Source organism: Podarcis erhardii (genome assembly GCF_964252035.2).
Source record: "Podarcis erhardii genome assembly, chromosome: 1".
NCBI classification, from domain to species: domain Eukaryota; kingdom Metazoa; phylum Chordata; class Lepidosauria; order Squamata; family Lacertidae; genus Podarcis; species Podarcis erhardii.
The window spans coordinates 3,139,195-3,151,871 of record NC_138497.1 but is presented as its reverse complement, the minus strand read 5'-3'; the positions used below and the strand labels follow the sequence as shown (position 1 = coordinate 3,151,871).

The window sequence follows — 12,677 nt, the reverse complement described above, 5'->3', positions numbered from 1 at the left end:
AACAGCCTTTACCAAAGGGGTCATGGGCTTTGAAGACACTCAAACTCAGAACACAAGGGAGAAATGTGCTAAGAGGAAGGCACGCTTGGCAAATCCACACCGTGATCAACTCCCGCCCAGAAACCAATGTCCCCACTGTGGAAGGACGTGTGGATCCAGAATTGGCCTCCACAGTCACTTACGGACTCATTGCTAAAACCGTGTTTATGGAAGACAATCTTACTCGGCTACGCAGGATTGCCAAAGAAGAAGAAGACTTATGTCTCTATGGGCCTGTGGACAGACTGGCAGAAAAGAGGAAAAACCACAAGCAACCACACACAAGCAGACACTGCAATTTTTTTTCAGTGGGGGAGAAAACCACATGGGTACCCAAGAAGGTAGGTGTTGGTGCCCACAGAGAAACCATGCCGGTGATGCCAGCTCTATCCTTTATACCCTGCCATGCCTCTCTAGGAATCATCCCTGTCATTTTAACCCCTCCATGCACATAGACAGGAGTTATTTTTTTTGGGGGGAGGGGGCCAAGACACCCTCTGTCCGGCTCTGTCTAGCAGATTCGGAATGAAACGTCTCAACAACAGTTGCTTTCTTTTGAGCCCCAGTGCTCAGAGAAATTGCCTAAATCTTCCTTCCATGTCTGCTTCTTGTTAAGTATTTTTACTTAATTTCTCGATTTGGAGGGGGCAGCTGCCCCCCCTGGGCTATGCCCACTTAGAGTCACATTTGCATCCGTTCCCCTGCCATTGAAGAGCAAGGGAAATTGCATCCAGGACTTGTTGGTGGGGAAAGGGAGTGTTATTATTAACACTTCCCTTCAACAATGCTCCCAATGAAAATCAAAATTATATTATGGCCCGGCACGGCGGTAAGAGTGTTGGCCTGGTAGTAGACGGGCAGTGTGTGCGAATCCTGAAAGCAAGCTGTTTTATGCTGGCAGTAGTTTGTGCCCACAGGCAACCTTCCTGCCACGCAATGCCCCCTGGCTACAGCCTCCAGGGTTGCCCCATGCAGAGCGCATTGCAGTAATCCAACCTTATGAATGCATGGGGGACTGTGGTCAAGCTCCCTCGATCTGGAAGCGGCCATGCCTAACTTGCCGGCCAAAGCCTTTATCTTATCATCGACTGTCTTTGGCTCCCAGGCCGGGTGGTGCAGAGGGTGCCTTGGGCGATCGAGTGGTTGATCATTAGCTCCCACTGCAGGTTCGGAAGCAGGGACAAAGTTTGTGTGCCGTTGTTTGCCGACTTTTGCAAAAGGTCACACCGATATGCGTGTCCCGGCAGGATGGGGACATGCGCAGCAGCTTACCACAAAGTCAGCGACGGAGCCTGAGAAGAGAGGGAAAGGTCTTCCAGAGAGGTGAAAGCCAAGAGAGGAAGATCTTTCTTGCTGATGGTTGGTCCACCCTGGGGCAAGGAAGCCAAAGGAGGACAGAAATGAAATCTCTGAAATGAGATGGAAAATGGAGGGGACAAGTGTTATTGCAGCGGTGATGGGAGTTGGCCAGCCTGAATTGGGTCACCGGTCACCTGGCTGGTCCGCCCTCTTCTCTGATGGATGTTAGAGGTGTGACAGGGGCTGATGGTGGTCTTCCAAAGGGAACCCCCCACTTCAGAAGGTTTGGAACCGTGCTTTGGGTCACCAGAGAGGGCCCATAGGATTATGAATCGTAGTGCTGCAAGGGACCCTGAGGGATATCCGGTCCAACCCCCTGCAATGCAGGAATTGCAGGCAAAGTATCCCTGACAGGTGGACACCAAACCTCTGTATGAAAACCTCCAGTGAACTGAAGGGGGTCTTCTGCTGTCCTGTGAAGCAAAGGTCTCAATTTCCCCCCAGTGCTTTTCTGGGAAACAGTCCAGCAAAGATACTTCCCAGGTAAGCCCTGCCTTCATAGAGGCCTGACTGGACGAGATTTACAGCATGGTCCAAACCTGAAGGAAGCCCCAGTGAACCTACTCCCAGATATGGGAGAAAAGGATGCTGCGTGATGGACCGTCGGCGCGATCCATAAGGCTCTTCCTGTACGTTCTTGGGGGATCGGAGCTCTTAGTTTCCAAGACTATTGTCACAGAACTTTGTGAGGTGGGGGGAAGCAACATTCACCGTGAAGGCACGTGACTTGGTTTTTTGGGTTATTGTTTAAAGGGAAAAGAGTCAGTGGGATCTGGACCATGCGTGCAGGAGAGCACAGAGTACACGCAGGATGGGACCTTGCCAATTTATGGGCTGTGGATCTCTTGACTGTTCTTTCCTTCCAGTGAACCACCATGGGAGGAGAACGGTGAGGAGAGGGTTGGGTGACCATTGTGCCTCGTCAGTGAATGGATCAGGATGTGGGGATCTGCCTGCTGCGAGAGGCCTCCGCGCCCAGCAAATGCTGGCGCCTTCATTAAAGTGTTCATCCTCCTCCTGTTCTGCAGACACGGTAAGGGGCTTGGCACTTGGGTCATTCGTCAGAGAAAGTTGCAGCTTTGGTGGGCATGGGAAGAAGGAAAGAAAGAAAGAAAGAAAGAAAGAAAGAAAGGGAGGGAGGGAGGGAGGGAGGATGGGGCTTGGCCTGGGAGGGCCCCTTTGTATCCTCAGTTGTAAGCAGGTCTACTCAGGCGCAAGGTCCTCTGAGTAAGTGTGCCTAAAAATGCCATCTTGAACATAATAATAATAAAATAAAAAAATTCCTTCCAGTAGCACCTTAAAGACCAACTGAGTTAGTTCTAGGTATGAGCTTTCGTGTGCATGCACACTTCTTCAGATACGAATCTGAAGAAGTGTGCATGCACACGAAAGCTCATACCTAGAACTAACTCAGTTGGTCTTTAAGGTGCTACTGGAAGGAATTTTTTTATTTTGTTTTGACCATGGCAGACCAACACGGCTACCTATCTGTAACTGGAATAATAATAATAATTTATTATTTATACCCCGCCCATCTGGCTTGGTTCCCCCATCCACTCTGGGTGGCTCCCAACAAAACACTAAAATATAATAACCTATTAAACATTAAAAGCTTCCCTAAACAGGGCTGCCTTCAGATGTCTTCTAAAAGTTTGGTAGTTATTTTTCTCTTTGACATCTGGTGGGAGGGAATTCCACAGGGCGGGCGCCACCACCGAGAAGGCCCTCTGCTTGGTTCCCTGTAACTTGGCTTCTCACAGGCAGGGAACCGCCAGATGGCCTCAGTGTCCGAGCAGAATAATGGGGGTGGAGACGCTCCTTCAGATATACTGGACCGAGGCCGTTCCCCGCTTCTCAATCCCAGAAGTTTGGTGGCGGGCTACAGCTGCTTAATGGTGAAAGAATATTACTCTGTGCATGCCCAGAGATCACCCACCCAACTTCAGGCCGAACCATTGCCGTATTTCAATGCTTAAGAACGTTACCACATCATTTCATGTTTCATAGATGTAGAATACAATCCTGTGGCTGGAGAGGAGATATTGTTGTTTTTTGTACTTTTCAGATTTATGCATTTCACTGATTTTACAATCTTTGACATTCCAAAACTTCACTTCCTTCCCCCTCTTTCTGCGGTTCCTTAAATTTATTTTTAATATCTTCTGCATATCCAAATTAACTTAATTTGCTCATATATTCATCTTCTTTAAATATATACTCCTATGAAACTGCAGGTTGTTACAATAATCCTGCCAATGTTTTTAACCATTTACAGTTTATCTATATATATCCAATAAACCATTTCCATTCTTTTATAAAATAAACCACTTCCATTCTTTTATAAAAAAGTTTGTTTTCTTTGATTTCTTATTTTTCCGTCAAGTTTCACCATTTCTGCATACAGTGGACGCTTGGGTTGCGAACGTGATCCGAGAGGGAGGCACATTCGCAACCCGCAGCGTTCGCAACCCGCAACCCGCGCGTCTGCAGACACGCGGATCGTGATTTGATGCTTCTGCACATGTGCAAAGCGCTATTTAGCGCTTCTGCGCATCTGCAAGCGCTGAAACCCAGAAGTAACCATTCCAGTACTTCTGGGTTTGGCACGGTGTGAAACCCAAAACCGCACAACTCGAAGCGTCTGTAACCCGAAGTATGACTGTATTCCACAAGTTTTTGTAGCCATTCTTCCTTTGCTGGAACTTCTTCTTCCTTCTGTTGTTGGACAAGTAACATTCTTGCTGCTGTAGTCGCGTACATTAATAAGTTTCTTTTTCGTTTTTCTTTTTTAAAGATGATCTTTATTGGTTTTTTATAATTACATACAGTGGTGCCTCGCAAGACGAAAAGAATCCGTTCCGCAATTCTCTTCGTCTAGCGGTTTTTTCGTCTTGCGAAGCAAGCCCATTGACGGCTTAGCGGATTAGCGCTATTAGCGGCTTAGCGGCTTTTAGCGGCTTATCGACTTATCGGATCAGCTGATAAGCGGCTTAGCGGCTTAGAAAAAGGGGGGGGGAAGGAAAAAAACCCTGCAGGAACTCGCAAGACATTTTCGTCTTGCGAAGCAAGCCCATAGGGAAATTCGTTTTGCGAAGCGCCTCCAAAACGGAAAACCCTTTCGTCTAGCGGGTTTTCCGTCTTGCGAGGCGTTCGTCTTGCGGGGCACTACTGTACTATACATGTCAATTCAACGACATGAATAAGTTTCTATAGAGTTTAGGTAGTTCTGTCCCTTTAAATCCCAAGAGAAAAGCTTCTGGTTTTTTACAAACTTTATTTTAAACATCCATTTCATTTCATTTCCCAGTGAAACTGGGGAGGTGATTGTTGGCAGGTAGAGCGAAGAAGGTTGTGATGATTTGGCACTGATTTTCTTCTCTCTCCTGCCCCCCCATCGTGCAGCTGACTCGCAGTGCAAGATCTTGCGCTGCAACTCCCAGTATCTGGCCGCCACGGAGAACCTGGACGACTCGGACGCGACGGCCGCTCGCTGCGACGCTTTGCGCGCCTACTCCAGCTGCACGCGCCGGACGGCTCGCACCTGCCGCGGGAACCTGGCGTACCACTCTGCTGTGTACGGCATCGAAGACCTCATGATCCAGAACAACTGCTCCAGGGAGGGACCCACTTCCTTGCCCCAGCCGCCCCAGCCGCCCCCCGACCACCAGGGCTTCACCTCCCTGGACATCTGCGACTACGAGAAGAGCTTTGCCCGCAAGCACGGGCGGGCCCCCGCATACCAGCACTGCGCCGCCTTCGGGGACCCCCATGTGCGCACCTTCAGGGACCAGTTCCACACCTGCCGGGTGGAGGGTTCCTGGCCGCTCCTGGACAACAACTACCTCTATGTGCAGGCCACCAGCTCTCTCGTCGTGAAAGGGTCAAATGCTACTGCCATCAGCAAGGTAACAACTGATCATTCGAAAAGCTGCTCATCAGCTTTTTGATTGGCTTGTGCCGGTGGTGCAAGAGGGCGCTGTAGTCCCACAATATCTATTGAGGGCAGCATGTTGGGTCCCTAATACAGTCATACCTTGGGTTAAATATGCTTCAGGTTGAGCGTTTTCAGGTTACGCTCCGCGGCGATCTGGAAGTAACGGAACACATTGCTTCCGGGTTTCGCTGCACGCGCATGCACAGACACCCAAAATGACATCATGCGCATGTGCAGAAGTGGCGAATCACAACCTGCACAGTCGCATAGTCGCACAGTTGCAGGTTACATTCTACTCAGGATGCGAACGGGGCTCCGGAATGGATCCCGTTCGCATCCAGAGGTACCACTGTAATAATAATAATAATAATAATAATAATAATAATAATAATAATAATAATAATAATAAATAATGTCTGGGTGGCTTCCAACAGAATCTGAAGGCAGCCCTGTTTAGGGAAGTTTTTTCCGTTTGATATTTTATTGTGTTTTTAATCTCCTTTTGGGAGCCGCCCAAAATGGCTGGGGAGGCCCGGCCAGATGGGTAGGGTATGTATGAATAGAATAGAATAGAATAGAAAATATAAAAAACTTGACATTAAAAACTTCCCAATACAGGCCTGCCCTCAGATGTCTTCAGAAAATTGTGTAGATGGACCGGATATTATTATTATTATTATTATTATTATTATTATTATTATTATTATTGACATCTGTTGGGAAAGCGTTCTACAAGGTGGGCATCACTGCTGAGAAAGCCTTCTCCCTGGTTCCCTGTAACCTCACATCTCCCGAAGGCCTTCAGAGCTGGACCTCAGTGTTCAGACTAAGTGATGGGGGTGGAGACGCGCCTACAGGGCCGAGGCCATTTAGGGCAGGGGTCAGCAACTTTTTTCAGCCGTGGGCCGGTCCACCGTCCCTCAGACCATGTGGTGGGCCGGACTATATTTCTGGGGGGAAATGAACGAATTCCTATGCCCCACAAATAACCCAGAGATGCATTTTAAATAAAAGCACACATTCTACACATGTAAAAACACACTGATCCCTGGACCGTCCGCGGGCCAGATTGAGAAGGTGATTGGGCTGGATCCGGCCCCCGGGCCTTCGGTTGCCTTCCCCTGGTTTGGGGCTTTGAAGGTCAGCACCAACACTTTGAATTGTGCTCTTAAACGTCCTGGGAGCCAATGTAGGTCTTTCAGGACCGGTGTTATATGGTCCCAGTGGCTGCTCCCAGTCACCAGCCTAGCTGCCACCTTCTGGAATAGTTGTAGCTTCTGAGTCACCTTCAAATGTAGCCCCACATACTTCCACCTTAATTCACAGGCTTGAATCAGACTGGAAATAACCTGTAGCGGGAGTGGCTAACCAGCGGCCCTACAGCTGTTGCTGAACACCATGTCCCAACCACCCCAACAGCCAGCATAGCCTGTGGTCAGGGATGTTGGTAGCTGTGGTCCAGCAACAACTGGAGGACAGCAAGTTCCCCACCTGCAGGAGCACACTGGGAAGTGTGATTTCCCATGCTTCCCAGGTCAAACAGTTGGCACAGGAGCCATTGGAAACCACAACTCCCATTGATCCCCATGATGATGTTGATTACAAGCCCTGCTTCCCCCAAAACAAAATTTGGGCACAGATCTGGTTAAAGCTCTGAAGACAAGCCAGTAAATTTGAAGAAGGCAAGGCACTATCTGGGCTACTTCTGATAACAGAGGGATCTGGAAATGTGGTGAGCAACTGTGAGGCAAGGATGGGTTTGCACCCAGAAGCCAATTTCTTCCTGCTTTTGCTTCTCCAATTCCTTATGGTGGACAGCAGTCTTCCTTCCTTCCTCAGAATAAACAGGTCTCGAGGGTCCTCAGATGCCTGGGGTTTCCCTTTTGCTGCGCTTTAATCTTTTAAACGCAGGTGGCACTGTGGGCTAAACCACAGAGCCTACGGCTTGCCGATCAGAAGGTCAGCAGTTCGAATCCCCTTGATGGGGTGAGCTCCCGTTGCTCGGTCCCTGCTCCTGCCAATCTAGCAGTTCGAAAGCACGTGAAAGTACAAGTAGATAAATAGGTACCACTCCGGCGGGAAGGTAAATGGCGTTTCCGTGCACTGCTCTGGTTCGCCAGAAGTGGCTTAGTCATGCTGGCCACATGACTCGGAAGCTGTATGCCGGCTCCCTCGGCCTATAGAGCAAGATGAGCGCCGCAACCCCAGAGTCGGCCACGACTGGACCTAATGGTCAGGGGTCCCTTTACCCATTACCTTTAGACAGGGTCAAAACAAAATAAAAAAATTCCTTCCAGTAGCACCTTAAAGACCAACTGAGTTAGTTCTAGGTATGAGCTTTCGTGTGCATGCACCTAGAACTAACTCAGTTGGTCTTTAAGGTGCTACTGGAAGGAATTTTTTTATTTTGTTTTGACCATGGCAGACCAACACGGCTACCTATCTTTAGACAGGGGTTACACTAGTTTAACCTTGGCAAACATGTCCAGACAAGTCCTTGGTACAAGATTAGCATAAGCAGACATGGCAGGGCAAGACCCAGGTATAAGATTAGCATAAGCAAACACCTCTGAAATCCCACCACCCAAAGTACAATAGAACTTCCTTTGCATTTCTGGATCCCTTGGCAAGTCTGGTGATGGGATTAGGCTTTCCTTGGCCAACAATCAGCTCAGCAGTTGTCACCTCTGGGCACTTCTGGGAGTCCTTTTTCAAGGGGGAAATAGCTTTGGAATGGAGGAAACTGGAAAAGGAGTAGATTTTATATTATTTTTAAAGCTAGGTAACTTCCCTGAGCTGTCAAGTTGAAAGATACATTCAGGCATAATATTTGTAACATTTAACAACTTTAAATATGTCCCCCCCCCCCGTAATTTCTGTAGCACTTTAAAGATACCCAGCAGAGACTGTTCCTTAGCAGCAGAGAGAGAGAGGGTTAGGTCCTTTTACCTTTACCTTTAAGCTTTTAAGATCTCTGTTCTTTTCAGCTCACCGTCATTTTTAAGAACATGAAGGAGTGCATTGATGAGAAGGTCTACCAAGCGGAAATAGACAACCTGCCATTGTCTTTTGTGGATGGTTCCGTGAATGGTGGAGCGAGGCCCGGGGGGAGCAGCCTGGTCATCTACGAGCGCACGCCCGGGCGGCATGTGGAGATCCGAGCAGCGCACGTTGGCACCACAATTGCCGTGCGCCAGGCGGGCAGGCAGCTGTCCTTCTCCATCCGGGCGGCTGAGGAGGTGGCTCTCTCCTTCACGGACGAGCAAGATTTGCAGCTCTGCGTGGGAGGTTGCCCGCCCAGCCAGCGCATCTCTCGAAGCAAGGGCGATGGCAGCGGTGCCCTCGAGAAGGCCCGTCTGCTGTGCAAGGAGAAGCTGCCCATCGAAGATGTCTACTTCCAGGCTTGTGTCTTTGACGTGGTGACTTCGGGGGATGCCAGCTTCATTCTGGCTGCCCACGGGGCGCTGGAAGACGGCGAATCGTACCACCCGGATGTCAAGAAACTCCACATCTTCCATACCGACAGGGCTATGTGCCCCTGCAGCTCGCCTCTCCTCATTTTCACGTCTGTCATTTTAGTCTGTCACATACACTTTTATTGGTGACTATTTATATTCTGTAATGCCAAGGGATCAGCAGATGGGGCTGGCTTCTCATAAAGGCCTCAGCAAGCAAAGCCAGGGCCTTAGAAGAATTGAGGAATGGGCTCCCCCAGCTCATGTTGGAACGTTGGTGCCCCTGGGAAAGCTCTCCCGCTACTCCTTGCTACCCTCTTTGTGTCTTGCCGACCACCTCCTTAAGGCCTGGGTGCTTTGTGGCATCCTTTGGAGCATCCGTTGCCACTGGGATCCATGGAAATTCTAGTTTCCCATGGATCCCGGAATTATAAAAAATTGGCACAGGATGCATGGGAAACTTCGGTTCCCATGTATCCCAGTAAAAATGGCGATCATGAGCTCTGCTCCCCTGGAAACAACATGTTGGCACATCACTGGTTGAAACGCTGACGACTCCGAGGCTGAAGGCAAGCAAGTGTAGGGTAGCAACTGATAAGTTTCAGGAACTGGGCTGAAACAATGAAAGTTGGACTCTCGGAGAATGTACCTTTTTTTTTTTTTTAAGGGAGAGGATGGGTTGGGAGAAACAAAGCCACAAGCGCTGGGCATACTCAGGTAACCTTAGAAACCATGGCAATCTACCCAACACTGTAAGTTGTCATTCCTTGGAAACACTTCCTCCCAAAAAACAATTATGTGTTATTTAATTCCTTCTGAAAACTGGTGATTCATAGCTTGCTATGCAAATCTCTCTCACAAAAATGCTGGTCACTTTAAGCCCCCCTCCCCGTGCCAGTGTTTTGGGTAAACTACTCTGGGCCTGAGTATCTGCCAGGAGTCATTCCTAACCAAACATGGAACCAGAAACTCCTCAAATATTGAAGGCAGGGGTGGGGCGCTTGTGGTCAATGGGATGTTGGTCCAACAGGATCTGGAGGGCAAGAGATATTCCCTGGAAGGGATACTACGATGCCATAACTTGGAAGGCGTGGACCCTCAACTCATCAAGTCCCAAACGAACCCTGCTGTTCTCCCAAAGTCTGTCCGTTTGTTTTCAGGCAAATCTGTTTTCTGCCACTTTTCATGATTCGGGATCTGGAGCGTGAGGTTTAAATGATGCGCTGGAATGGTTCTGTTAAGGCTGGAGAGACAGCACTTCTTAAGAGAGCTGGGAGAATCTTGTGGTTGACTTAAAGAATGTCAATGAAAAAGTTCACATATTTAATATATTAAAGTTGACGACGTTTCGTTTGATAGTTGTATCGCTTAGTGGTCATCCCTTTCCCATGGAGGCTGCTTGTGTGAGCCACATGGAACGCTTGCTGTGGAACAGTGCTTTAGTAACTGGTTTTTCCAGTAACTGCTTTTCACTGCTGCCTAAGACCCCATTTAAACCACCCATTTAAAGCCCCATGATATCACTTCAAGTAGCCAAGCAGAGAATCGTGGGAGGTGTAGTTTGTTAAGATTGCTGAGAAGAGTTTGGGGACCTTCCTGTTCCCCTTGCAGAGCTACAATTCCCCGAGTTGTTTAACCACCAATCTCTCTCTCCATCGGTTATTCTGGGAATTGTAGCACTGGGAGGGGGCTAGGGGGTTGCCTAACCATTCCCAGCACGCTTAGCAAACTACAGCTCCCAGGATTATTTGGGGACAGTCGTGTTATGATGCTTTGGATGGATGGTGTGAATGGGGCATAAACTTCTGGAGGCTGGAAAAAGGCTGCTACAGCTTCAAGCTGTAGTACCTTTCCAGGCACTGAAAGGGGCGAATCCTACATTTCTCAGCACCAGAATGGAAAACTGAGAGCGATGGGAAATGGAGGAGGGTCTGTGATGAACCAAAACCCTGTTCTCCCCCTCCATGTCTCTGCCTCAGAAACCGGACTCGGTTCCCATCAGTTTCAGCTTCTGAACTCCACGCCTGCTGATCAGTATTGTTCTGCAAAGGGTTTGACATTAAAATAATTTAATTCTGAAGGCCTCGTCTCTCCTCGTGCTTTATTATTTATTTTACAGATTCATAAACTGCTTCACAGCCAGGAGCCATCAAAGTAAGATAAAATGAGATAAAGCACAAAAGATACAGACTCTAAAAACAAAATAATTTCTACAGTTCTGCCATTACTATCTCATAAAATGACTGGGCCACAATTTTGGGGAAAGAACAGCGTGGAGGAAGGGGAGAGAGAGGGGAAAGTTTTCTCTCTCCTCTTGTTTTCCTTTTTCTTTTGATTATGTATTTTGCATTTTTATATTGTGATTTTATCTTGTGAACTGCCCTGAGACCTGTGGGTGTAGGGCGGGATACAAATAAATAATAAATAAATAAAATAAAATAAAATAAAATAAAATAAAATAAAATAAAATAAAATAAAATAAAATAAATAAAAATAAAATAAAATAAAATAAAATAAAATAAAATAAAATAAAATAAAATAAAATAAAATAAAATAAAATAAAATAAAATAAAATAAAATAGTGACACCAGAACTTGTGGGTGTCCAATGAAGCTGAATGATGGAGGATTTGGGACTGGGAAATGAATGAACTTCTTCACACAACACATTGTTAAACTGCGGAACTCCCTCCCACCAACTCCTGCAGTCATGACCACCAACTTGGATGGCTTTAAAATAGGATTAGATAAAGTTCTGGAGGAAGAGAGGGCTATGCTCTGCCTCCACTGTTTATGTCTTCCTTGCATTCATATCCTCCAAGGAGTTCAAGGTGGCACAGCAGGCTCTCCTGTCCCTCAGTTAATTGTTGTTGTTTAGTTGTTCAGTCGTCTCCGACTCTTCATGACCCCCTGGACCAGAGCACGCCAGGCACTCCTGTCTTCCACTGCCTCCCACAGTTTGGTCAAACTCATGCTGGTAGCTTTGAGAACACTGTCCCACCATCTTGTCCTCTGTCGTCCCCTTCTCCTTGTGCCCTCCATCTTTCCCAACTTCAGGGTCTTTTCCAGGGAGTCTGCTCATGAGGTGGCCAAAGTCTTGGAGCCTCAGCTTCAGGATCTGTCCTTCTATCCTCAGTTAATACCCTACAACAACCCTGCGAGGTAAGTTACGCTGTGCAGATGCCTGATTATCATCTTCCAAAGCAACTATTCTGACCTTAAAAATTGAAAGCGTAATGCTGATGGTCAACAAAAGAGGTTTACAGACTCTCTCAAGGCAAATCTTAAAAAATGTAGTATAAACTCTGAGAACTGGGAAACATTGGCTGTGAGTGCTCCAGTTGGAGAACAGCCTTGATCAAAGGTGTCATGGGCTTTGAAGACACTCGAACTCAGGATGCAAGGGAGAAACGTTCTAAGAGGAAGGCACGCTTGGCAAATCCACACCGTGATCAACTCTCGTCCAGAAACCAATGTCCCCACTGTGGAATGACATGTGGATCCAGAATTGGCCTCTGCAGTCACTTACGGACTCATTGTTAAAGCCGCCTTTATAGAAGACAATCTAACTCAGCTACGAGGGATCGCCAAAGAAGAAGAAGTTAATACAACAAGCCTGCGAGGTAGGTTAGGCTGAGAGGCAGTGACTGGCTCAAGGTCACCCAGCGAGCTGCATGGCTGAGTTGGGATTTGAAGCCTAGTCTCTCCCAGGTTCCAGTTTGACGCTGTAACCACAACACCAAACTGGAGGCAGCAATACTGTACTTCTGAATACCAGTTGCTGGCATCCCTCAGGAGCTGAATTTGCTGCGAGATTGAAGGCTTGTGCATTCGCCCTTTCTCCCCTTTGTGTGTTTGCGTGTGCGTGTTTTATATTACTATTATTTCCAA

General features: G+C 47.7%; 1 protein-coding gene across 1 annotated transcript; it reads left to right on the top strand.

Moving 5' to 3' along the window:
* The first annotated feature begins 1,382 nt into the window (after positions 1-1,382).
* On the top strand, positions 1,383-10,867 carry LOC309349994 (hemojuvelin-like). The gene is made up of 4 exons (XM_081876516.1): positions 1,383-1,398; positions 2,265-2,431; positions 4,801-5,303; positions 8,320-10,867. Exons 2-4 carry the CDS (start codon positions 2,338-2,340, stop codon positions 8,935-8,937), a joined length of 1,215 nt encoding a protein of 404 aa, XP_081732642.1. The 5' UTR covers positions 1,383-1,398; positions 2,265-2,337; the 3' UTR covers positions 8,938-10,867.
* The last annotated feature ends 1,810 nt before the right edge of the window (positions 10,868-12,677 follow it).

Coding starts and splice junctions, on each gene's coding strand:
- LOC309349994 (XM_081876516.1), top strand. CDS start 2,338: ATGTGGGGATCTGCCTGCTGCGAGAGGCCTCCGCGCCCAGCAAATGCT. Junction 2,432..4,800: donor CCTCCTGTTCTGCAGACACG/GTAAGGGGCTTG, acceptor CCCATCGTGCAG/CTGACTCGCAGTGCAAGATC. Junction 5,304..8,319: donor ATGCTACTGCCATCAGCAAG/GTAACAACTGAT, acceptor TGTTCTTTTCAG/CTCACCGTCATTTTTAAGAA.